Source organism: Podarcis pityusensis, assembly GCF_964106645.2.
Source record: "Podarcis pityusensis genome assembly, chromosome: 1".
NCBI lineage: Eukaryota > Metazoa > Chordata > Lepidosauria > Squamata > Lacertidae > Podarcis > Podarcis pityusensis.
Window position 1 is genome coordinate 133,145,632 of NC_138028.1, and position 27,581 is coordinate 133,173,212.

Genomic DNA, 27,581 nt, shown 5'->3' on the forward strand with positions numbered 1-27,581 from the left:
GTCCGTCCAGTAGCACCTTAGAGACCAACTAAGTTTGTTTGGGAGGCTGATGTTTGAGATACTGAGTGAAAACATTGAATGTGGCTTTTTAAAAAGGCATAAAGTGGTTAATTAAAATTGACATCCTCCTAAAGTTCCTCGTGGATACAGTGGTACCTCAGGTTAAGAACTTTATTCGTTCTGGAGGTCTGTTCTTAACCTGAAACTGGTCTTAACCTGAAGCACCACTTTAGCTAATGGGGCCTCCTGCTGCCGCCGGAGCACAATTTCTGTTTTCATCCTGAAGCAAAATTCTTAACCCGAGGTACTATTTCTGGGTTAGCGGAGTCTGTAACCTGAAGCATCTGTAACCTGAAGCGTATGTAACCCGAGGTACCACTGCATTTCTATTAATACTCTCTTTGAAACAGAGAAAAACTATCTATCTTTGTGACTCTTAACACAGTATTTCAGATGAACAAGATAGAACAAATCTGTGCACTGAGTTGGGACTGTAAATTATCAGGACCATGGGTATAGCCAGGGTTTTTGTTGGGGGAAGGCCTTGGGGGGGGCAGAACCTCAGTTTGCTATGTATTATTATTTATTTTCATTGATGGGGGGAGCTGCCTCTTCCCTGCTCCCCCTTGGCTTCGCCTATGATCAGGGCCATCCAGAAACTGGTACCCCTTTCCCGCAAGACTGTTAGTAAAGGATCTAGTTACAGGTAGGTCCCTGTGTTGGTCTGCCGTAGTCGAAACAAAATTAAGGTGCTACTGGAAGGAATTTTTTTATTTTGTTAGTAAAGGAGTATCATTCAGCAGCAATCAAAGGCTTCAGACCTGAGCACACTTAACTAGGGAATAAGTACTACTAAATTCAGAATTTATGAGTAAATATATTTAGGATTGTTTTTTGTAACACTTTTATTTAAGCTAGTTTCAGATTTAACATTCTGAAGAATGAAGTTTTATTTGCTGTGGTAGTTCAGTAGCTTTATTATTAAGATTAAAAGCAGATTGCTAGCTTTTTGGTTTTACAAAACCTGGTTTTGTTTGACTGGTATGGAACTGACAGAACAAACCCTGCCCTTACAAAATAATTTAAAAAATAAAGTCTAGTAGCACCTTAGAGACCAGCTAAGTTTGTTCTAGGTATGAGCTTTGTAATTCCTGCCCTTACAGTAAGTAATTCCTGCCCCCAGTCTCTTGGGCTACTTTATGTTCCGGTATTTGCATGCTAACTCATTCCGCAGAGAAGCTGTGTTCCACTCCGGAATTTGCCTTTTCTCCCCGTTTCTTGAGACCAAGCTCTTTAGGATATCTGCTGCTTTCTGATACTGAGAGACTGTAGTACAGTATGCTGATTGCAGCCGAGGAACGTGTTTGTCTGGGAGTCGGATTACGCTGAGGCATCCTGCGATTGGTGGCAACGGGGAATTATTATTATTTTCAGCATCGTTCTTCCTTTTGGGCGACAGTAGATTGCAAGGATAATACAGGGCCGGCGCTTCATTTAGTATATTAAGCGGACGAGATATAATCGGATTTGCTCTGCAAAAAGGGCACAATATGCGAACGGGCAATCTTCTGTAAACAATAAAACCGAGGAGGGCGGCTGCTGCTCCTCCCCTCGCTAATCCTCTCCGGCGCTGCTTCCAGAGATCTGCGGGGGGAGAGCTCGCTCTGCGCCCTCCCGACCGCCCCGGCTTGGATTTGGGGTGGTGATGGTGGGCGCGCGTGGCCGGGAGGCAGGAGAGAAAGGGAGGCTCCGTGGGGCGGCTGTTTCATAGGCAGGCGCTGTCGACATGGAGCGATGCGGTTACCTCCCCAGGCAGCCGAGCCGGAGGAGGGAAGAAGGGCAGCCGGAGCTGCTGTGCCTCCCGAAGTGACTGCAGGCGGAGGAGATCGCCGCCGGAGGAGAGGCAGGGACAAAGGACCTGGCCTCGGTTAGCCCCCCGCGGCGGGACTGGAGATGTACCTCCTGGACAGCAGCGACCCGGCCTCCGCCCCTTCCTCCCCCGGCGCCGCGGAGCGGGGGACCCCCCAGCGGAAAACGGTCTACCGCATCTCGGTGACCCTGGTGAAGAAGGAGCCTCTCGGCTCGGCCGCCTTGCCCCGCGATGGCTTCCTCCCGGAGCAGCAGGAGAGCGCCGGGGCTGCCGCCGGGCACGCTTTCCGCAGCTCGCGGGCCCTCAGCACCGGGCAGCTGGAGCTGGGCCGCCTGAAGGTGACCAGGCGAGCCGGGCTGGGCTTCAGGTGGCCGCCGGCAGAGGCGCCCGAGGGGGGTGGCCGGCGTCCCCTGCGGAGCTCGCAGCAGCAGCAGCAGGAGGAGGCCGGCCCCGCGGGGATCCCGAGACACTCGCCCGCCGAGGAAGCGGCCCCCGGCGGCCTGGGCCCCGCGCGGCCGGCGGCGGCTCCGCTGCGCCGGAGCTGCAGTTTCCGGCACTGGAGCGGCGGGGAGGCGCTGCGGCTGCGCGCCTTGGCGCGGACCAAGCGCCACAGCAGCTCCGGCTGCCTCTCTCTGCCTGCCGGCGGCGCGGGAAGGTCGCTGAGCGCCGGCCGGCGCCCCCCGCGGGCGGGGGCCGAGGCGGGCGGGGGCACGAAGAGCCCGGCCGGCGAGCTGCAGATGCTTTCGGAGCGGCTGGGGGCCTGGGAGAGTTCGGGCGGCAGCGTCGCCTCTTCGCCGGAGCGCCGCCTGCTGCGCTTCTTCAGCGGGGTCTTCTCGCCCTTCGGGAGCCCCCTGGGCAGGTCTCCCCGGGCCCGGGCGGGGAGCAGCAGCAGCCTCCAGAGAAGCGCCGGCGCCCGCGCGCAGTCCAGCACCGAGAGCCTCGCGGAGCCCCTGAGCAGAGGTGCCTCCCGGGTTGGGCGGGGACGGGGGCTGGGCGAAGGGGGCGGGCAGCACTCGCCCGGGGTTTGGCTGACCCGAAAGGGATGCCCTTTCTCGCCTGGGTATTCCTGCACCGTTCCATAAATCTGCACTAGTCGTTGAGCTTAGCTCCTCGGTGTTGGATCTTCCTATTGGAGAGCAGGAGAAGAGCCTCTTGGTTTCTTTATATAGGTTACTAGGTCAGTGAATCCTCACAGTAGCATGCACACCCTTTGTCTTTGTCAAGTAATGCTTTTCTTTTCTCTCCCCCACCCTCACACATTTTTTGGTAGAATCCTGCTCTCCTTGTTGTTGTTAATGTTGCTGTTGTTGTTGGTGGTAGTTCAGTAGGACACTCCTAAAGGGCACTGTAGGTTCTTTTAACTTGTTGGAATAATGTTAAATTTTATGCCAGTGTGAGGAATACTAAGTTTGTATGCGCAAACAGTGCAAGGTGCTTTAAAAGCCTATTTTATACTTTGTATAAATTGTATTGGGATGAACACTTGTTCTCAAAGGCAAGTAGGGTCCTAGTAACACAATGCAATATTAGGACAAAATGGAACTGGTTGCAGGTGATATGCTAAATTAGTGACATTCACAAAACTGCTGATTTTTTCTGAATGGCTCAGTGAATGTTTGTGAAGTATACAGAGAATGCTGGTTGGTACTCTCTTCTGCATCCCATTACGCTAGAAGCTACAGCAAAGCACCTTTTGCTCATCAAGTATTTAAGCCGGCAAAGATGAAGGTGGCAATCTTTGTTGAGAGTAGTGACCTATTGCAGTGCAGGTGCATAGCCCGAGACATAGGAAGAAAAAACTGGAGGCACTGTATGTAGTACATGTGATACAGTATTGATGTTTCATTTACATCTAGATAAACAGACATAGGCCTGTGTTATAAGTTCCACTGTGTTCCATCAGTGTGGCTTATTTCCTGGAAATGGAGTATAGATTTGCACTTTAGAATCTCCAGATTGGAATGAACTAGGCTCTGTTTTTTAGATGAAATGTAATAAAGGGAGTAGCTCTGTCAGTAAATATAATGAAAACAGAGGAAAGGGCTATGGAATTAAATATCTCTTTTAAATGGGAGCAGTGTTGGGGGATGTGAAAGCCGCAACTCAGTGGGAAATCATCAACATGTTATTAATTATTCCTTGCATTTTAACTTAAATTTACTCCAGTATGATTATTTCATTCATTGCTTTTATTTATGTAATGCGCATCATGCTTTCCCTTCAAGAAATGGACAGTGGCATTTCATTTCACTAATTATGCCAAGTAGATTAAAAAGTGACTTTCCCAATAAATGGTGGAGTACAGTGGTGCCCCGCAAGACGAATGCCTCGCAAGACGAAAAACTCGCTAGACGAAAGAGTTTTCCGTTTTTTGAGTCGTTCCGCAAGATGAATTTCCCTATGGGCTTGCTTCGCAAGACGAAACGTCTTGCGAGTTCTTGCGAGTTTGTTTCCTTTTTCTTAAAGCCGCTAAGCCGTTAATAGCCGCTAAGCCGTTAATAGCTGCTAAGCCGCTAATAGCTGCTAAGCCGCTAATAGCCGTGCTTCGCAAGACGAAAAAACCGCAAGACGAAGAGACTTGCGGAACAGATTAATTTCGTCTTGCGAGGCACCACTGTAGAAGAATTAGAACTTGGATAGGAGAGACTTGAGTACAAATTCAAGTTGGGTTGTATCCAACAAAGTGGTACCATGTGCACAAGGACTGCCACTTATGCAGTGGAACTTTCCTTTATATGTGTCCCCCTGTGTACCCCCCCAAATGGTTTTCTTCTTGGAGTGCAGTTGGCTGGCAGTGGGACAAGGGATGAACAGAGCCAGCCCATGGGAAGTGGTCCTTTTAATTATTGACATCACAGTTAAGAGAGAGCCTTGCATCTTCACTGGGGAGATAAAGGAGGCAAAGAAGACATGTTTAACTGAAATCCCATCCTGCAAATTTGAATATGGGCTATTGAGTAGCTTTGTCAAGCGATGTTTGATTGACTGTCACATAGGCCATGTGGGAAGACTCTAGAGAGGGATGGAGTTCTAATTTGGTCCAAAAGGTTGGTTTCCCAAAGCTGTGGCCTGGTAGAGGATGCTGGTGTACAATCAGGAGTCTTAAAGTGCACTTGTGATTGCAGTTTGGAAGGGAAGGCATCCTGAATCATAACAATAATAATGTTATTATTTACATGCCACCCAGCTGACTGGGTTGCTCCAGCCATTCTGGGCAGCTCCCAACAAAATTTTAAAAGCACAATAAAACCTCAACATCAGAAACTGTACAGGGCTGCCTTCAGATGTTTTCTAAAAGTCATATAGTTGCTTATCTGTTTAACATCCAATGGGAGGGCATTTCACAGGGTGGGTACCACTACCAGACAGAGTGCATCCAGTTCTCAGCCATCGTACCAGATGGAGCTGGTTGACAGCTGCCCCGGACACAGAAATATCCTGCACTTCCATGGACACCTGTAAGTCCAAAATGATCCCATGGCTGCACACCTGCTTCTTTAGTTACCCGGTTGAGGACTAGGGAGCTCCCCCGCAACCTGCCTGTCCCCCAGAAACTGTACTTGTCAGGATTCAACCTCAACCCATTTTCATGTCTGACATTTTTTATTTTTTTTAAATTTTGCTGGAAGCCGCCCAGAGTGCCTGGGGAAGCCCAGCCAGATGAGTGGGGTATAAACAATAAAATAATTACTATTTTAATTATAATTATTATAACTGCACCCCACTGAAGAAATGGAGGAGCCTCCAGACACTCACAGAGGACGTTCACTGCCTTCACTCCTTCCAATTTAAACAAGAGGTAGAACTGGATATCATCTGCATAATGTTGAACACCCAGTCCAAACCCCTGGTGATCTCCCCCAGCGACTTCATGTAGATGATGCAAAGCATGGGGGAGAGGATGGAGACCTGAGGCACCCCATAAGTGAGTGCCGAGGGGTCTGAACACTAACCCCCAACACCACTTTTTGGCGATGGCCCAGGAGGAAGGAGCAGAACCACTGTATAACAGTTCTCTGAACTCACAACCCTCCTAGATGGTCCAGAACGATACCATGATTGATGTTATCAGAAGCCACTGAGAGATCCAGCAGAACTAGGAAACAGCTTTCACCTCTGTTCGTAGCTCGCCAGATCATCAACCAGTGTGATCAAGAAGGTTTCAGTCCCATGATGAAGCCTGAATCCTGATTGGAAGGGATTCAAATGGTCCACATCCTCCAGATTTGCTTATAGTTGTTCAATGACCAGTTTCTTCTTTGGGACTTTGAAGTGTGCAGTCACCTGATGTTATTGTGATGACAGGTGGATTGACAGGTGGGGAGGGCTAAGAACATAAGAGGAGCCTCCTGGATCAGGTCAGTGGCCCACCTGTCACATCCTGTTCTCACAGTGGCCAGCCAGATGCATAGGAGAAGCTGGCAAGCAGGACCTGAGCACAAGAGCCCTCTCCCTTTTTTGTGGCTTCCAGCAGTTGGTATTCAGAAGTGTAACTCTAACCATGGAGGCAGAACGTAACCATCTTGGCTAGTAGTCATTGTTGGTTTTCTCCTCCATGAATTTGTCCAGTCCTCTTAAAACCATCCAGGTTTGTGGCCATCATTGCCTCCTGCAGTTTGGTCTGCAAGGCTAGGTCCCGCTAAGATACTAACTCATGGAGCCAAAAGGTCCCCACCCTGCTTTAGAAGCAATACTTCTTGATCTTTGCCATCCACGTTATACTAGGACTAGCTTCTGTTTGCCATTTTTCACGAGAGATGACTGATGGAATGGAACAAAACAAAAGAGAGAGAAGTCCTGTAAACCATGGCCATACCTCCTGTTTACTCCTTGGTTTTTAGATTGGTCAGGAAGACCAAACGTCTTCTCCCTTGTCAACAGTTTGTGTTGCTTTTTAGTCTGCCTTGAGTAAACATTTGTACCTTTTCAACCTTTCACATCGCAACTTTATTTATCCTCTGCTTAATGTATTTATTGAGTACATTTTACTCAAAGCATTGCCATAACCAACTGTCACATTCACAGTTGATGGGGAATGAGTGGATAATCTTGAATACTAATTACACATCTGTCACTCTGCTGAGAAGTAATTAGGCAATTCTACTTAGCAGATCAAATCCTTTAACTCTGGTAGCATTTTGAAAAACTATACCCCCTCATTCACTCTTCAATTTCATATTGGATATGAAATCTAACACAACACTCATTCTTAAAGAAAGGATTCTATTTCATGTTAAATAATTCTCCTTTTTGAGCCTCATTCTTTAACCACCTTGCGATATTGTGAGAAGGAACTATTAGGAGTGTCAGTGCCCTCTCTACTTGGGAATTCAAGAGATTGCACTATGAAGTCCAAAGGGACATCAGCCTAATGCAGTTCCAGCTAGACTTAAATACATTAATACCTTTTATCTCCATATCATAATGCATTAAATGTTCCTGTTACTAACATGTTGTAGTTGCTTAAAACGGTTGCCTTGTATCTGAAGAAGTGTGCATGCACATGAAAACTCATACCAAGAACAAACTTAGTTGGTCTCTAAGGTGTTACTGGACTATATATATATATGTGTGTGTGTGTGTGTGTGTGTGTGTGTGTATATATATATATATATATATATATGTATATGTATATGTGTGCCTTTCACTGTTAGACCATGATGTAGAACTTGTAATGTGTATACAGTGGTACCTCGGGTTACATACGCTTCAGGTTACAGACTCCGCTAACCCAGAAATAGTACCTTGGGTTAAGAACTTTGCTTCAGGATGAGAACAGAAATCGTGCGGTGGCGGCACAGCGGCAGCGGGAGGCCCCATTAGCTAAAGTGGTGCTTCAGGTTAAGAACAGTTTCAGGTTAAGAATGGACCTCCGGAATGAATTACGTTCTTAACCCGAGGTACCACTGTACCTAGATACTGTCACTACAAAGATCAGAGTTAAAATGACTTCATTTCATGAACAATGGTCCTTTTGCATGCTTTTGTGGTGGTTTTAAGGTATGTATCAGTTGGACATATTAATACAGTATTTGGATACATTATGAAGCTTTTAAGAAACTGTCTAGTTTAATTCTACCAGATTTTGCAGAAGTAGTGTTTTTTTAATCAAGGTTGTTGCTGGACCATACCAAAGTTATGCAAGAGAAGGCATTCAGGAGGCAGTTAACACTTAATTCTTCACTGATGTAAATTACATTCAAGACATGGATGCTATAGAATAAAGGATTGTATCAAAATTAGAACTTTTAGGTCATGATGCGATTAAAATGGAAATATTTGAAAGTGGATTGTTTTAGTGTATTTACTTTTTGTAAGCTATCTTGGGAGAGCTTGACTCTGAAAGTTGGCAAACGCATTTCTTAAATAAGTATACATAAATCCTTACTGAGAGTTCTTTGCAAATGATACTGATTGTGAGTGTACTACTACTACTACTACTACTACTACTACTAAAAGGTAAAGGTACCCCTGACCATTAGGTCCAGTTGCAAATGACTCTGGGGTTGCTGTGCTCATCTTGCTCTATAGGCTGAGGGAGCTGGGCGTTTGTCTGCAGACAGCTTCTAGGTCATGTGGCCAGCATGACTAAGCCGCTTCTGGCCAACCAGAGCAGTGCATGGAAACACCGTTTACCTTCCCGCCGGAGCGGTACCTATTTATCTACTTGCACTTTGACGTGCTTTTGAACTGCTAGGTGGGCAGAAGCAGGGACCAAGCAATTTATATACTGTTATTCATAAAAACCCACCAAAATGGTTTACAACATAATAAAAACCATGTAAAAAATAAATATGCTGTCCTGAGCAAAATATTCTCTGAGGTAGGTTAGACTGAGTATATGACTGACCCACAGTCACTTAATGGGTTTCACAACTGAATGAGAATTCAGACTCCCTGGTTCTAGTCAGCTGCTACCCGCTAGACAGGGGCCTTTGCCACAAACTGTTTGGTGGAGATGCCTGCAAGAAATAGTGATTTCAATTTTTTTTTGGGGGGGGGGAAATGCAAAAAAGTCTTGGAAGGGGGTAAAACAGGGAAAGAAGGAAAAACCATTTCCTCCCTTAAATTTTCTGTTCCCCGCCCTGAGCCTTCCCATCTCTAGGTAAGTGGCAGTGACATGCGGCATTGGGAAGACAGGATAGCAAAGCAGGCTTGCCAGATGCTACTTTCTTCAAGTACAGCAGGGGGTCAGTGAATGCACTTCCCTGACTTCTGCAGAGCTAGGAACAAACTGCCTGCACTTTTAAAGATGGGGAGAGGAGCCAGGAATAATACGCAGATCAGATGTGGATCACTTCAGAATCATTACTCTTACTAGATTCCATGATGCTGTGATCTGAGGACTATTTACTTCTTCCTTATTTTTTCAGATAATAGCTGTCTGGAAGCAATTGCATCATTGTATTTTGTAGTTAGCAGCCATATATGCCACTACTAGAATCCTATTTGTTTGTTTCTATACTTTCTTATCAGGAGTTTTCTATTTAAAGCCATATATAACATTTTTCTCTCTTCAGTGCGCGCTTTTATGTTAAATACTGTCATGTGTTGATGGAAGTGGGTTAAAAATATTAGAAGGTTCCAGGTCAGAGGCAAAGAAGATGCCAGATGTACTGAAATAGCCAGATGATTAAGAACTAAACTAGTATTAAGGTCATGGTCTGAATTAAATAGGGGAGAGATTAATGCTTACAATAATTCAACTGTATGCCAGATGGTGGCCTTAGTAATTTTAGTGATGGCACAAAAATATTTTGTTAGCATTTACAACTTTTTATTTAGGTATTTTGGCCACCATTTACAAGTTGATCTGAGACAGAAAACATCTAAGGGCTATAACATGCATTATGCAAATTAAAACACACACCACTATCTGGTGGAACGCTCTGTCACAAGAGACTAGGGCCCTCCGGGACTTGACATCTTTCCGCAGGGCCTGCAAGACAGAGCTGTTCCACCAGGCCTTTGGTCAGGGCGCAGCCTGACTCCCTCCTCTGGCAATCCTCACAGAACTCTAGCCCAATGGTTGCCATTAATCTGATTTGAATTGATTTTATAATGAAATGATTTTAGAATGTTGTATCATTTTACTGTTGTTAGCCGCTCTGAGCCCGGCTTCGGCTGGGAAGGGAGGGATATAAATAAAATTTTATTATTATTTAAGGCTTATTAACTTTAATTTAAGCATGGATGCATTTATACACATGCAAAGTTCTTAGGGGAGAGTAATTTGAAAAAGTTAAGTTTGAAAGATTCACAGTTGCAATTGACTGTTGTATTCATTTTTTATATTAATTTTACCAAACTATCCCCTTTTGGTAATACAGTTGTACATCAGCTCCCGAACACCATGGGAGTCGAACGTTTCGGCTCCCGAACAATTGAAAACCAGGAGTGTTCCAGTTTTTGAACATTCTTTTGTAAGTCTACTGCAGCTTCTGATTGGCTGCAGGAAGCTGCAGCCAATCAGAAGCCGCACTTTGGAAGTCAAATGGACTTCCAGAACAGATTCTGTTTGACTTCCGAGGTACGACTGTAGATGATTTTCCAGCTCACATCACTGGTAGGGAGGCAGATTGCTAAGGTTTCCAAGTCCATGCGAGGTTAAACCAGTTCATTAAATGTGTGTTCCAGAAGCCAGTGTCTAGAAGGTCAAGGCAACTGATGCTCAAACTTCTTAACTTCTCTCGGTAATCTTCTGTGCTTCTTGAAGGGATGTTGGGATTCTTGAAGGGTATCTCAGGATATGTATATCTTAAAAACCTTAGCGTAAAGGACTTAAGACACTTTTCTGATGAAGATCTATGCTTCAACATATAGATATTTTGCATAATTCAACCTTGTTCGTGATGCTTTGACTTTGGGCTGCCCAAAAACTTGAACATGGGTCCGTGGGCTCCTTTGGGAGGCGGGGCAGGAAATAGTAGTGATAGTGGTAGTGCTTGTAGTAGTAGTTATATACAGTGGTATCTCGGTTTACGAACTTAATTCGTTCTGGAGGTCCGTTCTTAAACCGAGGCACTCTTTCCCTAATGAGGCCTCCTGCTGCCGGTGCCCTTCCACCGTTCAGATTCCATTCGTAGACCAGAACCGGAACACTACTTCTGGTTTTGCAGAGTTTGTATACCAAATAGTTCATAAACAGGGCTGTTCTTAAACCGAGGTACCACTGTACTTGGTAATACTTTTCAACCCAAATGTTCCTAACCACATGCCTTTACTTTACAAAAAAACCACAAAAAAATAAAAATGGAACAGGAATGCTGTCCCCATTGGGTGACAAAATAGCTTCACATAGAATTGTTTTTAAAAAGAAGAAAAAAAGTTATGAAACCAAGTGTACATTCTTAATGTATATGTGAAATATGGAAATGTTAAAACAAGACAGACATTTCTATTTAATTGAATAGCCATGCACTTACTATTTTAAGGAAGCAAATTGTGTCTTAAAAACCATGATTTCTTTTTTTTTTTTTAATTGGGTGTTAACATGAAAGGAATAGTTTATGTGTCTAGAGACCTATATCTATATGCATGTTAGGGCATGAGTTTGACTAAACTGCGAGAGGCAGTGGAAGACAGGAGTGCCTGGCATGCTCTGGTCCATGGGGTCACGAAGAGTCGGACACGACTAAACAACAACAGGGCAAATAATGTTGCTGTGCCATGCTGGCCATTAAGTGGTTTCTAATTTTGGCATTTCCTTCCTTATTTTAAAATAAGGAAACATGTTCCTGTATGAGGTACCTCAGAGTAGATATCACCTATGATTCATTCTGGTATAAGTAATGGGTGCAAAATGGCAACGGAGAGTAGTACTTAGGATTAAACACCATACATATTTTGGACTTCTGTTGCTATTCCAGAAGAACTGCAAAAAATAGAATAAGGATGTCTAGGTAGAATAAGCTTGAGAATTTGTATTAGTTACAACTTGATGCATCTGTTTGTGAAAGTGTATTGACTTTGCCACTGTATGGTTAATGGCACATCCACTGTATGGTTAATGGCCTATAAGCAGGCTAATAAAATTAGGAGGGTACACTAGTCACTCTTGCTGATTACGGGCTGGATATGGCAGTTACTTCCATGTAATGCTGCTGTCTATCCTCCTCATTCATGTCAACTTGGCATATCTTTACCGAAAGTGAAAGGTATTGCTTTAGCTACAGTGATGCACATTACTATATTTTGCCTGCATAATATTAATAAATGGCAAAGCCTTAGGTGCATAAACTTAAGCTGTTAAGATTCTAAATTAATGGGCAAAGTATACATGACTATCACCATAATCTTACAGTTAAGTGTTCTTAGCACAGAAAATGACATGCATCACAGAGCTATCTGTTTTTCAGAAATGAGCTGTCACTGAACAGAGCTATGAAATAGAAGGGTTTTCTTATTAAAATATAACTTGATGGGAACCAAAGATTATTTGTATGGGTAGAAGAGCCTTTTTTCTTGTACAATTTGCCCATCCAATTCTGCTGACTCCCCCTTTCTGCTGCAGGCCACTCGTGCCTCAACTTTTCAGGGAAAGTCCCCCAAATCTCAAAAACAGTTTTGACAGGTGCAGGGGGCTCCAGTGGGGAGGTGGATGGGTGGGAAATCCCCATTATGCAGCAGAGCTCTGCTCTCACTTTGGGGCCAGGCAATAGATAATAACATGAAAATAAGTTAAGTCACCTGTAACAATTATTTAGTACTGATGTATGCTTAAAATGCTTTATTAAAAAATGTTCAATTTTACAGATGCCTTTGTAAATAGCCAGGAGTGGACACTAAGTCGATCTGTGCCAGAACTCAAAGTGGTAAGTAACATTTCAGTACACTACTTTTAGTTTGTTTCTTAAGTTATTTGGTTTAATGCATGTTGACACTGCAGATGAAATATTTGTTTCTTTCACTCATTTAGTTGAACAACTACTCTGAATGGCTCTGTACCATGCCAGGTTCTAAAGCTTTCAAATGTAACTCAGGAGAAAAATAAAGGTGTTTATGTTTGGGTTGACTACTTGGCACTGATACTAGGACCTTTCCTGGTATCAATGTCAAGCTCACCAGCCTGTTGTTTCTTGGGTCTTATCCCCCCCCCACCCTTTTTGAAGATGGTGTAGCAATATTGTCAAAAAGCTGGAAGAGGCTTGAGCAAAGCCTCAGTCTTGTGGCCTTTTCTCTTCCTTGTGGCCAGGTGAAAGATCTTGCTGGTCTTTGCTTTCTCTTTAAAATAATATTTGCTTTTTTGTGTTGCGAAAGCTGGAGGTTGTGGGTTATTACAAACTATGGTCAATTTTATTTAAAATCATTGGTTATGAAGCTGGCCTTTTTAAAATGAGAATGATTGATAAAACCATTCTGGCCATACGGCACAATAAACAGTAAATGTGAAACTAAATACTGGCAAAGTTGTCCTCTCTGATGTGCAGGAGAGGGGAGGTGGAAGTTCACAAGCCTGAGGCTTTGCTCTGGCTTGTTCTAGTTCATGCATGTAGTGCTAAGCCATGGTTTAGCGCAGCATTAAAACATGGTTGAATAAAAATGTTTTTCTTATTTTCTGAAGTATTCTATTTACAGTAATATACAGTCGTACCTTGGAAGTTGAACGGAATCTGTTCCGGAAGTCTGTTCGACTTCCAAAATGTTCGGAAACCAAAGCACGGCTTCTGATTGGCTTCAGGAAGCTCCTGCAGCCAATCGTAAGCCGTGGAAGTCCCACCGGATGTTCGGCTTCCAAAATCCACCTCAACCTGGTATTTCTCGTTTGGGTTTACGGCGTTCGAGAGCCAAAATGTTCAAGAACTAAGCTGCTCAAAAACCAAGGTTTTGATATATTTTAGTTGGGATGAGTCGAGGCTCCTTTCAGGTTGAAGTACGATAAGTTTCTTATTCCTTATGTGTGGCCTGAGGGGGCAGAACAAGGTAAAGCATATTGTCTCCAAACAGCCTGCGTATTTCTCAAATTATTGTTTCTACTTTGGTATTATTTGTTTTTAAATTTTAATTATAATATGGTTATTTTTGCCATCTGTTTTTGTGTACACATACTGAATATAACTGCATTGTTACTCTTTTTAGTGGCTCAACTGCAGTTGGGTTTTGATTGCTTCAGTTAATCTTAGTACTAATTGAAGGGTTTGTTCTGTGTTCCAGAAGTAACTGTTTGAGGAAGCTGCTTTTATAATGTCTGAGCCACACCCTGAGCTATTATGTATAAGAATAGAAAAAGGAGCTAATTATAAGTACCATTGCAGCATCCGTTAACTGTAGTTAATTATACCTAGTAGCCTATTAATGGAAATGAAACTATAGTCATTCTGTCTTGCACAACCTCCGTTTTGCAGCAGTGTTTAATTTATATAGTTAATAGTTTAATTTAAGTTACAGATAGGTAGCCGTGTTGGTCTGCCATAGTCAAAACAAAAAAATTCCTTCCAGTAGCACCTTAAAGACCAACTAAGTTAGTTCTTGGTATGAGCTTTGGTATCTGAAGAAGTGTGCTTGCACACGAAAGCTCATACCAAGAACTAACTTAGTTGGTCTTTAAGGTGCTACTGGAAGGAATTTTTTAGTTTAATTTAAATAGCTAAAATAAAACAAGCCAACTTCAAACTGTTTTTGAAACTGGCTTGTTATCTGAAGAAGTGTACATGCACATGAAAGCTCATACCAATAACTAACTTAGTTGGTCTCTAAGGTGCTAATGGAAGGAATTTTTTTATTTTGTTTCATTTATTTTGTTTTGTTTCAGCTAACGCTGGATAATGTTAACCACAGTTCTGGATCCAACCATGAATAAATGCAGAAGCTAGCGCTTCTAAACCATGACTTAACATGGCATTCAAATGCAGTGAGAATGATAGTTTCTTCAGTGCAGAATATTGCATTACAAAAATAGGAAAATGGGAATAAGATGCTGTAGAAAAAGTATAGATGTATTTCAAAGAGTGAGTCTACAATGTTACACATTTTGTCATCATGTAGAATAAGAGAAATGCTTAAATGCACAATTCCGCAAATGCACTAAGGATGTTAGGAACGCACAGAGGTGAACAAGTTGCTCTGAAGTGGTACTTGAAGGTGGAAGCTAATTGGAGCTAGCAGCGGTCATAGGCTAAAAGGAGAAATATCAGGTTGAGGTGGATTTCTTCCTCTTTTTGCTTTGTCAGCTTTCCAGGAACTGTTCAAGGGAAGTTTCTTCTGAAGATTGGTCAGGAAATTCAGCTGGTACAGAATGGGCCTTTTCTGCAGTGGCTCCCCATTTGTGGAATGCTCTCCTGAGGAAGGCTTGCCCGGCACCTTCATCACATATCTTTAGGCGCCAGGCAAAAACTTTCCTCTGTAATCAGGCCTTTGGCTGCTTACATCTTTTAAATGTGTTGTGGGAGAGGGTGGGGGTGTTATTGGTTTGTTTTGGTTCTTGTTTTGATTAGGTATTTTGTACTTGTATTTTTTAATCTTGTATTTTTTATGTTGTGAACCACCCTGAGATCTACGTATGGATGGAGGGTGGTTGTAGCAGACTCACCCCGTCAACTGCACCCAATTACATATAGCAGACCCACCACACAGTACGCCAGTTAAACAAATTTGTACAATTAACACAGGCTAACTTGTGGGGGTCTTGTGAGAGGGAAAGTTTGATTCAGAGTTGATAAACAAGTTTTATTCACACAAAAAGGGGTTTGGTGAAGCAAAGTTGGGTCAGGAGGTGTGTTCTTTCAGGTAGAAGTTAAGTTATTACTTAAACTAAATAAAAATGTCACAGGCTTAAACACAGTATATGGACAGCTTTTCTTAAACTTCAGTTACTCAGTAATCAGTTGTAACATTCAAATCAGAACTAATTCTCCCTCAGACAAACCCTGTCCTAATCCTTTTCTCGCATCTCAAATCCAGCCCTTATCTAACTCTCTGCCTCAGAAACGGCTCCTTTTATTTTCCCTCCCAAAGTGCTGGCTCCACCCCCTTCTGGCTGGCTGTCTTGGTAGCCAATCAGAGAGGGGCTCCATCCCTTTGGTGGAATTCCGAGGCACTGCGTCACCAGACGCTGGTCTGGCTCAGCTGTCCGTCACAGCGGTATACAAATTAAATAAGTGAATAAAAGCAAGACTCTCCCAAGTCATGCCTGTCCAAATCTTATTTTAGTGAGGAAATCCCAGTCATTGAAATACTTGTGTTTTCCAAATCCTGTTATGGCCAGAAACTCCTCACCACCGTGAGGCTTTTCCTTCCTCAAGTATTGTGGTATCCAGGAAGCCTGCAGTACATTGTGAGGCCGTGGTAAAAGGTAAAGGACCCCTGGACAATTAAGTCCAGTCAAAGGTGACTATGGGGTGCGGCGCTTATCTTGCCTTCAGGCCAAGGGAGCTGGCATTTATCCACAGACAGGTTTCTGGGTCATGTGGAAACCGGATCATAACTAAACCGCTTCTGGTGCAACAGGACACCATGGTGAGTGCCAGAGCGCACAGAAGTGCAGGGACGCGGGTGGTACTGTGGCTCCTGCCAACCTAGCAGTTTGAAAGCACACCAGTGCAAGTAGATAAATAGATACTGCTGCGGCAGGAAGGTAAACGGCATGAGACCATGACTGCCCCTGTTTGTCTTCCTCCACACCTATGGGGAGATGCATGTTGCCTCGTGGCCCCTGCAATCTTCCTGGCCCCACAGACTATTGCTATGAGGTCGGGTGAGAGGTCTTTCTGAGGAGTCCCCCACAGGCTCAGAAGGGCCCATCTAATTCTGAATTGAGATAAGTGGTTTTCCCTGTTAGTGCATAGAGGACATTTACTGCTTTAATTCAGAATAGCAAACATAAGTTTAGCTTAGTACCTTTTCCCTTGCCTGATTATGCTTCCTGCTTCTGATGTTATTTGAAAGGAGGGTGTTGGCTTGAGTATCTAAATTTAGTATTGATTTAGCATTAAAAGTAATTCATTTCCATTTGCAAATTTGTCAAGTGACATCTCCACTTGTAATAATTTGAAGTTAAAGTAAAAAAACCTTTCACCTTTTATCTCCACAGGGAATTGTGGGCAACTTAGCTAGTGGTAAATCTGCCCTTGTACATCGATATCTGACTGGGACGTATGTCCAGGAGGAATCACCAGAAGGTACAATGACTGATACACCATTGGAAGCATGCTTTTATTAAACCTTTATGCTGTCTGTTAGCAACAGTATTTTGTGTGATATTAGCATACAAGGGTATTGTGTTAGAAATTGAAAACCTCCAGGTATAGGGCGGTATATAAATTCAACAAATGAATGAATGAATGAAATTGGAATTGGAATTTTGCATACTTGCCTCCACATACTCTTAAAAGGAGCAAGTTGGTAATAGCTAGCTTACCTTGTTTCACAAAGTGTACCCAACTGCAAGAAGTCTAAATGCTAGCAGAATGCTTCCCATTCCCCATCACAACTACTCTGGTTTTAGTTGTGAATTCTTCATGTGGGCAATATTCTTAATCTGATTTCATAATTTGCCTCTTAAACTATTTGTGAGGACATCAGTACCAACTCATATTTTAGTCCTTTGCCTTACTGAAGAGGTTGAGAATATAATTTGCATGTCACTTGTTCACTTTATTGTTCCGCTCAATTTTTAGAAACAGCTATAAAAATAAAAAAGTTGTTAAAACTCTGATTATGGCTAATTAGTTGATTTCAGTTGAACAGAGTGGGTTTAGGTTTGAAATTGTATGAATAATAGTAGCATCTAATTAAGGTAACACTCACAAAAATTAATATCCTGATATTTTTATTCTCCTTATGAACTTTAAAATGCAACTGAGACACTGAATTTCTGGTTCCTTCTTTTCCTTACTGGCTGTTCCATTCTTTGCAGATATGGATGCAGGTAACTATATGTCCTCTTCATAGCAGCACTTGTTTTGAAGAGAGGAAGCAAAGCTTTTGTACGAGTTTCCCCTTGTTTTGTGTGCCATTTTGTTTCCCTTTGATTTTAAGTTACAAACGCATCCCACTGTCACTTGCTGTAGATGTCTTAGTAATAGTCATACGTAGAGTCATGTGTCTGTAACAACATCTGTTTGAAATTAACATTTCCTAAGGTGCTCTTAACTTCTGTATGCTAACAATAGTTACAAAGGGAACCCACAAAAGGCATTTGATTTTGACTCAGAGCCTTCTAACCCCAAAATCTCCCAAATCTTGCTTTGTTAATAGGACAGGGCGGGAGAACAGTTAAGTTCATGCTACATTCATTGTTGATTCACTGACTTCACAAGTCAAGGCTAAAGTAGGAGAGAGTGCTACTCCAGTGTTTACATCTGCCTGAGATGCCTCAGTGTGGTTTTGCATCCATAGAGCAAGTAGTAGCGCTGTATAAGAAGCCACAAGAAGAACGCTTTGTGCCTGCCCTCAGTTAAGCTGTATAGCAGATCTGAGCTGGTGGTAGTATGGGGCTTTTTAGAGACTCTTAAAGCCCCCCACCCCCACCCCCCATTTTAATTGAAAGAGAGCTTTGCCTGTTTAACTATAGATAACTGCAGAGTGATTATGCTGTGTCAATACTGAGATTCTTATCTGGATAATTGTTCCAAGGTCAGAGCACTATATGTGTCACTTGCTGTTCACTTTTGCTTTCTTAATGAAAGTGCCAAAAATATTTGCTCAAAAGCCACTAAGTGAGGAAAACATATTGCATATGAGTTAGATGTAGAACCCCCAAACTCCCCTCAATTCATGATCTCTGATTAACTTTTGGGAAATGGGATACAGGAGAATCACTGAGTAAAACATATTTACACTTGCTGACTGCAGTACTGTGTGGCACAGTACTGGATAAAGTTCACAATTTTTAAAAATCATGTACTAAGGGACATGTTTATGGCATGTAGCACCATAGGTTGAGCTTGCTGGTAAAAGTGTGCATGTCATGGGGTATAGTCCTTCCCACTGCTAGCAGAAAATATGAATGCATAATACGGAGCAAAGTAGGTGGAGTTACAGAATAAGCCAGACATTATGCAGCTTTTTTGCTATCCGTTTTGAACTAATGCCTTCATCCCTACAAGATAAGTTGTTCCTTAGTTGTACTATCTGTTTGCTTTTTTACTGGTCTTAAAGCAGGGCAGAAATTGAGGCGGGAATCTGTAGTTATTAGCTAACATGTCACTCTTATTTCTACACCTTTCCCCACAACTAGTTAGTTGATTGTTTTTCAAATTCTTTAGGAGAAATTGAAATGCTATTATGATTCTCCCTGATCTGTCCTCACTTTTTAACCCTAAAAGGATAAAAAAATAAAAATAGTTGGGTCATGAAGACAATATATAAAAAGAAAGTGTGTTTTGTAAGCCAATTGTATGCATCTGAGGGCTTATCTAATGTCTCTTAACACAGATAGACTTGTCAAACAATATATGTCTCCTAAAAGATTACTCTCTTCCATGTTGGCTATGGGAGTTATATTCCAACCCATCGGGAGGGTACCAGGTTGAGGAAGGCTGGCAAAAATCCATGGACAGAGAAAAGGTTTATTTGTTGCCAACACTTCATAATGTGATAATGCATTGCACATCATTTTTCCAATGTGGAGGTGATCACTGTGTATGAAAAATGAAGGTGCCTAAATGTAATTGTGTTAGCTTTCAGATCCCTATAAAGCTTTTTTTATTATGTTTCCAATGCATTGTAAAAATGAGAATGATTTGTAGTAGCTGAATATAATTGAAAGTATGTATATTTACATATATCTAATATCTGTAGTTTGGTCATACCTTTGCTAGGACCAACCAGGTAAGGCACAAATTAGGGCCTGCGGCAGGGGAACAAGGAAAAATACCACTCCCCCATACAAAGATTAAGCTAGGTAAGGCCAGCTTGTAGACTCAGTTCTAAGATGAAGACTGCATGTTAAATTGGTCCCTCCCCAATGCTACAAATGTATGGTTATTCATTGACTATTCTGGGGTAAAGAAGCAATCTTATTCCCAGTTTCTAAGCAACTAAAGTCTGAATTGTAACTTAGATCTGTCTTGCACTTTAAACAAACAAACTATATCGGTTCTTGGGTGTGTAGACTACCTTTTGCTTCTGCATACTTGGATGTTTCTGAATATTTCTGTGAGAAAAAAAATAAGAGTAACACTTGGGAGTTGGGTAGGGAATTTGTGTTATGATTATTACAAGACTTGAGTGGTTTAGCAGCATAGCCCCCCTACTGATTATTGGAAATTGCTGTATGTTTACTTTTGGTGATGGGAGTGTTATAGACTGGTATCTGCCTGTTTAATCTGATCATTCTAATACTGAGTAGCAATTTTAAGAATGCAGGAATTGTATATAAGGGCTACCACAGGACCAGTAAAGTATTTAAAGAAATAATTAGTATTGTTCCCAGGAGCATAGTCTACCAGCCATGTTCCTGGGAATGATGCTGTCATGATGCCACATCATTCCCATTGAACCATTCTGTTATACACTCTGGGCAGCTCCCAACAGAATATTAAAAATGTGATAAAACATCAAACATTAAAAACTTCCCTAAACAGGGCTGCCTTCACATGTCTTCTAAAAGTCAGATAGTTGTTTATTTCCTTGATATCTGATGGGAGGGCGTTCCACAGGGCGGGCACCACTACCAAGAAGGTCCTCTGCCTGGTTCCCTGTAACTTCACTTCTCGCAGTGAGGGAACTGCCAGAAGGCCCTCAGAGCTGGACCTCAGTGCCCGGGCAGAATGATGGGGGTGGAGACGCTCCTTCAGGTATACTGGGCTGAGGCCGTTTAGGGCTTTGAAGGTCAGCACCAACATTTTGAATTGTGCTCGGAAACTTACTGGGAGCTCTATTGCCAGTTCATTTTTTCATTAGAGGAAAGAAAGAGGAAACCTTCTTAATAGCTATTCTCATAATGATAGGCTCACCACCCTTCCCAACAAATGAATAGATTTCACTGCCATCCCAAATGGTCAGACAACTTAGGTCCAATGCTAATTTCTACTACATCCTTTAAAAACCCTACGATTCCCAAGATGGGTTATAGAAGAAATCTTAAAAAAATTTAAAACATGTGTGAAAGAAAACCTAAAAGTTGTAAAGTACTTTAAATAAGCAGCATAAAATCCTCAGCCAGGTGCGGAAGAAGGGGGGTGCGGTAGGGGCGGTTCGTACCGGGTGTCACCACTGAGGGTGGGTGACAAAATGCCAGTTTAAACAAGCATCCTCATTTATAATGCATTATAGGAGTCCAGTGTGGAAATTACCAGAATATGAATAACTGAATCTAAGCTATCTCTCCAGATAGTGTTGCAACCTTGTGAAACTTGCTCTGTTGCATGGAGACTACCCACAGGTATGCAGTTACACCCCAGGAGAATCCTCTAGACTGTGAAGCTTTAGGGTAGGAGTGGGGAACCTGTGACCTTCCAGATGTTGTTGGAATATAATTCCCATCTTCCCTGACCATTGACAAAGCTGAAAATGAATGAACTGCAGCTAAAATATTATGTTCAATTTTCACATGTTCTAGTCCTTCCCCTGCGCACCCTCTTAATATTCTTAAGAGGGTCTCTTCTCCAGTCTTCAGAGAGTAGCTGGAAGTGGGGAGGCAGAAAAAGGTCCATCTTTCCTTTTACTCTGCAGTTTTAATCTGAAATCTTAGGCCCAGAGCTCAGAAACTACTTGTGCTAATGAAATTCCCTGTCACAAAAAGTGCCTGGAACAATGGGAGTTCGAACACTGACCAGGCTCACAGCTTGGGTATGTTTCTGGACTCTTCTCTAACTGATAAGTTCATGTGGTTGCAGTGCCCAGAGCTGTATTCAACCAACTTCAGTGGTACACCAGCTGTGACCCTACCTGGAGATGTTGGACCTCGCCATGGTTACTCACACACTGGACATCAGCAAAGAGCTCTACCCAGGGCTGCCTTTGAAGATGCCTTGGAAGCTACCACTGCCACACTCTGCAGCTCCCTGGCTTTTGTCTGGAGCAAGGTGATCAGATCAGATCAGATCTCATACTGATATTTTGCCACTTATACTGGTTGCCAGTGTGTTTCTGGGCTCAATTCAAATTTCTGGTGATAACTTTTAAATCCCTGAACAATATTGGACCAAGTTACTTTAGGGACCACTTGCACCTATTTCAGCCTACCCATATCCTAATATCTATATCTGAAGCCTGTTGAGATGATCGCTGGTAAAAACTTTTGGGCACAAGGAACAGCATCCTTCTGAGGTGGCCGCCATTTATGGAATTTAATTGCAATCAAATTCTGTCACTCACTTTTTTTAAAAAAATAGCCCTAAAGTTGTTTTAGAGTGGCCTTTGGGGATTAAATGTGATGTTGGCAGTTGGATTTGAATGGTTGAGGCACATACCTAATGCTAGTTTTGACCTATGTTAGTCTGTGTCCTGTTTTGCATATCATGGTAAGCTAAACTATGCTTATTGGGATGGCATGAACACTCTGGCTTCCAGAGATGAACTCACACCTGATCTCCTCCTCCCTGGTCCTTTTAGCTCAGCTGAGTATGGCAGCTAAGCCAATGTTTGGTTTAGCATGTTGGCTGAACCCAGGATTGTGGTTACACTCTCCTCTTTAACCACAATTGATAGCCAATAACAAATCATGACAACAGATTGTCGTTCATGAGGAGAGAGCTCAACTATGATACTAGTGGTAAGCTTAGCTGCAGTGCAACATCAAGCTGAGCTGAAAGGTCCAAGGAGGAACAAAGTGGATGTGACCTCCCCAGAAACCAGCATGTTTGTGCAAAGTCATGGTTTGGCTTAGTGTTGCAAATGTTTTATTGCAATCTGATTTAATAGTTTTACTATTGTATTTTAATTGATTGACACTGATGTACTTTAGTGATTGTATAACACTTTGTGAGACTGTTGTTATAAAAAGTCGTATAAATGAATGAATAATAAATACAGTGGTACCTCGGGTTACATACGCTTCAGGTTACAGACTCCGCTAACCCAGAAATAGTACCTCTGGTTAAGAACTTCAGGATGAGAACAGAAATCGTGCTCCGGCAGCGCAGCAGCAGCAGGAGGCCCCATTAGCTAAAGTGGTGCTTCAGGTTAAGAACAGTTTCAGGTTAAGAATGGACCTACGAAACGAATTAAGTACTTAACCCGAGGTACTACAGTAGTAAACAATTTTTTCAGTCACACAATCACTAGGAAACTAATTGGCAATAATACCTGTGTAAAAGTACAGACCTGTTTTAATTTTCATGTTTTGGCATCATCATAGCTGTCAACTTTTCCCTTTTCTTGCGAGGAATCCTATTCGGAATAAGGGGATTTCCCTTAAAAAGAGGGAAACGTTGACAGTTATGGGCATCATGACCTCTTTGTAAACCCTTTTGTGTGAAATGCTTCAGCATCCAAGAATTGATTTAAAAGGAAACAGCTCATTTGTACTGGAAAACATTTGATGTAATTAGATACAGAGATCATATCTTTAGAGCTTATGTTATGCTAACTGGTATGCATTTCATATCAGAGAAACAATATTGCCCTTCAAGTCGAAGAAACTCGTGTGTCCTATGTTATAAAGTTGCAGACAACCACATAATAAAACCTGTTACTACTTACTGTACATGGAGTGTGTGTGTGCCTGTGCAGCTACAACTAATATATCTGAATAATAACACAAAAGTCTTACTTTGAACTTTTATTCTTGTGTCAAGTTGACAAGAAGCCTTTAAAAACTGCTTGTAAATGGTGTAGAGGTATTATTTATGATTTAGTGGGATATAATTATGTTAAATAGGGACATGGGTGGCGCTGTGGGTTAAACCACAGAGCCTAGGACTTGCTGATCAGAAGGTCGGCGGTTCGAATCCCCACGACGGGGTGAGCTCCCGTTGCTCGGTCCCTGCTCCTGCCCACCTAGCAGTTTGAAAGCACATCAAAGTGCAAGTAGATAAATAGGTACCGCTCTGGCGGGAAGGTAAACGGCGTTTCCGTGCGCTGCTCTGGTTCGCCAGAAGCGGCTTAGTCATGCTGGCCACATGACCCGGAAGCTGCACACCGGCTCCCTCAGCCAATAAAGCGAGATGAAAGCCGCAACCCCAGAGTCGGTCACGACTGGACCTAATGGTCAGGGGTCCCTTTACCTTAATTATGTTAAATAAATAAAATAGAAATTTGTGAGATGGAGTAAATGAAGATAATATAAACCCATTTGGTGCTTGCAAGATTTGGCTTTCTGTATGTGCCATTTCTTACTGAGTCAGTGCACCTCATGTGTTTGTCATCACATGAGATTTGCCTTTTACATTGAGAGCTCTTTCCAGTAATTGTTTTAATCCTTTTGTCAGCAAAATAATAATAAAAAATTACAACACCCAATTTAGGACGATGACTGAATATTGTAACGAGAGTCCATGTAGAAGAAGAAGAAGAAGAAAAAGAAGAAGAAGAAAAGGAGATATTTGATTTTGGAGCTATATCTCGGCATAACCTGGTGGTAGAAATCATTCAGATTTGTTTTGTTTTTTTAAATAATATTTATTAATAGTTTCAGAGTTATAGGAAAAAAAACAAGAAGAAAAAATAGAAAGCAACACTGCAATACAAAAAAACCCCAATACAACAATACAGCAAAAAGATAGAAAAAAGAAAAAAGAAACACAGATCCCAAATTACATATCTTTAACTTCCATTTGCTTGTTTCATTGACCTCCTCACACCTCCCTTTTTGTATTCTAATTTAGTTAGTTATTTCAGCAAATTCTTTCCATCTTTCTCAATTTTTGTTAAAAATTTATCTTAACAATTTAACCTAATAATTAGCTCAACACATCCTTTCCATCTTTCCCCATATTTTGTTATTCCAATTACCTTAATTTATTTAACCTTATCTTACCATAAAATACCTTAAAGCTTGAGTCTTAATTCTCAAATATACATAACTCCTGATAACATTTCTGCTAGAGTCATATAGTTTCATTCCAACATTTTCCCTAATATTCATTGATTTTAAGCTAACTCCCTAAATAAAAGTTTTCTTTATAAATTTTTTTCCCATCTTCATCCAGCGTCTCTTCTTCCTGGTCTCGGGTCATGTCAGACCATACTGTCCATTCCATCTAGTCCATCAACCTGGACGTCTTATGTCCGAGGCCCTTAAGTCTCTTCCATGTCCCTTCTGCAAATTTTCTTCTTGTTGTTTATACTTGCCCTTTTCCTTGTCCTCTGTTGGTCTCTTTCTTAATTTCTTTCCTTTCTCATTGAGGAGTGGGTCTCTGGGGGGTTCCAACCCAAAATTGTCTCCATCTCCCTTCATCAAACCCGCCCATTCCCCACAGTCCCACTCCCCACAGTCATCGATGTAATCCAAAAAGTATTTAAAAGCATATTTCAAGGTCTCTCCACAGCTAGGAACCTTCTCAGCTCCAGACTCCCCCTGGCCCACTCCAACTTCAATCTTCAATGACAGCGGCTTATGCTCCTGTAGGGCCTCGGGTCTCTCCATTTGTATTATTTGAGGTGCATCCGCATCCTCCTCCATTATCTTCTGCACTTGCCCAGTCAGTACAGGATCATGAGTTGGTCCCTGAATGGTTTCTGTCTCAATGTTCCCTGTTTGTCCACAGTTATTAACCACAACAGTCATCAAGTCCATTTTCTCATTCATCAAATCCATCTTCTCATGCATCTGTTCCAGCAAGGCACTTGTCTTGCATAAAGCAAGCACCCAATCTTCCTTCCAGCTCATCTTTAATCAAGGTCAAAAAAAAACTGTTCCCACGATCTTAATCTCACAGCTGTTGAGTCCTCAAGTATTCTGCAGCAACAAATTAACAAGCTCCCTCTAGAGGAGACAATTTCTATTTGTATCCATTTTTTTTTTAAGGCAAGTCCAACAAAGGAAAATTACTTTCATTTTTCAGATATTTTTCAGATATTTTGTTTCTTTAGAATGCAAAAGGCAACATTAGAATCAGTTTATTTCTCTTCTTTAGCTATCTGTCAAAGTATTCCATTCACAGTCATGAACCTCTCCGACTATTTCTGTCTCTGACACCCCGTTCCCAGGTTAGAGACGGTGGAAACTTATCCTTCTTCACTCCTTCTCCTGCAGGGGTTAAACAAAGCCCCCCCCCCTTTTGTCCTGCTTCCAAGGGGGTTTCAGTAATTCTAAATGAAGGAAATTTAGACTTTTTTAACGGCTTTCCAGGCTTTAGCTTACAAAGTTTTTGCTTTAGTCTATATACAAAAAGTGGAAGGCGGACTTCCTGTTTTGAACCTTCCCGCTTCGATGCCAAATTAAGATATTTCTTGATCCAATTTTCCGTTTCTACTCACGGGTACTTGTTTTAAATCCAATTGTCCACAGGAAAAAGTCAGCGCTCTCCGGCAATGGCTGTGTGGCTTCACTCCGTGAAAATAGCAATCAGTTCGCAGCACCGCACCACTCACCCCACTTTGCTCCGGCGCCCCAAAATGGGGTTCCCGGTGAGTAGGGGAGGCGCTCCTGGTGCCCTGCCGAACCCCACGTTCCCAGGCTTCCTCCGCCTGGGATTTCTAGCGGGTCCCCACCTTCGCCGCGGCGGAAAGACCCAATTTCCAGGGAGCCCGTTCCTCCAGTCGGAGGAACTCCGCCATTCACCGATGGTGCTGACCCGGAAGTCCGAAATCATTCAGATTTGTATCCAACACTACTGTTCTGCTAGCAAGGAAGACACACACCTGCCCTCCCCACTGCTATACCCCTTGCACACCTTCAAATTCTGTTTCAGAGTGTTGAACACTTTGGAGCAGATTTTGAGGGCATGTAGAAAGGTGAAGTCACATTGTGCAAATGGAACACAGTGCATGCAGTGTTGGGTATGACCTTCAGTGTTCTATAAAATAGATGGAACTTCACTAGAGGCATGAGTTACAGTTTGTTAGAATGCAAAAAGGATTATTAATCTCAAATTAAGCTCTCAACTCTGAGTCACAGATCCTAACTTTTTGCTCTTTGACTAGATGAGTTGTGCTTCCTCCCATGAACAGAAGCTCTTCCTGAGTGAAAGTTAAGGAACCAAGCTTATGTTAATATTTAGAGAGCTTTTTAGTTGCTCAAGCAAGGAGGCAAAGGGCAAATCATGTTGTGCCCCAGCACAACAGAATTTGCACAGTACATTTCATTTCTTTTACAGAAAAGTAATTTTATTGGGTTGTGTCCAGTTGTGTCCCTCTGTCCTACTGTTCCAGTGAAGGCATTAATTGGTGGAAAGGGTGGGGAAATGATTTTCACAGTTTTCCTCTTCAGACTCCTATGCACACACCTACACATCTGCCTGGAAAGTTGGGTAACCCTTTGGAATAATGTGGGATGTGGCATGATGAGTTGTAGAGAAAGGAAGAATTTGCAAAAATCACTCTCCCACACCACTCACATAAGTCTTTGTTGCATCAAAGTGGTTTACAATTGGATGCACCCCATTGCATTAAATTATTTCACTTCTAAAGAACATGGCCATAAGAACACATTTTACCACATTTTACCCAAACACTAATTTATACATATATACATGAGTTACAGATAGCATTGATTGCTGCATTCATGTTTGATCAAAGCTCTTCAATTCCACTTGCTACGTACAAATCTAGGAAGACACTATAAGCTTAATTGGTTTTTATTTTTGTTTATTTTTTCCGTTTAAAGTGAACTGTTCTTATAAGAGTAAAATAAGCTGCTTTTGGATTTTTTGCAGTGAATTCAGTT

At 42.3% G+C, this 27,581-nt stretch overlaps 1 protein-coding gene across 4 annotated transcripts in view; it reads left to right on the forward strand.

Moving 5' to 3' along the window:
- The window catches only part of AGAP1 (ArfGAP with GTPase domain, ankyrin repeat and PH domain 1), a 320,069-nt gene that overhangs the window by 19,643 nt on the left and 272,845 nt on the right, over nucleotides 1-27,581 (forward strand). For 2 of the 4 annotated variants that reach the window (XM_081016057.1, XM_081016058.1), the window contains exons 2-3: nucleotides 12,626-12,684; nucleotides 16,899-16,986. In XM_081016057.1, coding sequence (XP_080872183.1) covers nucleotides 12,626-12,684; nucleotides 16,899-16,986 — 147 coding nt within the window. Of the gene's footprint in view, nucleotides 1-909; nucleotides 2,831-12,625; nucleotides 12,685-16,898; nucleotides 16,987-17,723; nucleotides 17,736-27,581 lie in introns of those variants that run through there. The other 2 variants (XM_081016055.1, XM_081016056.1) reach the window with 2 other exon arrangements.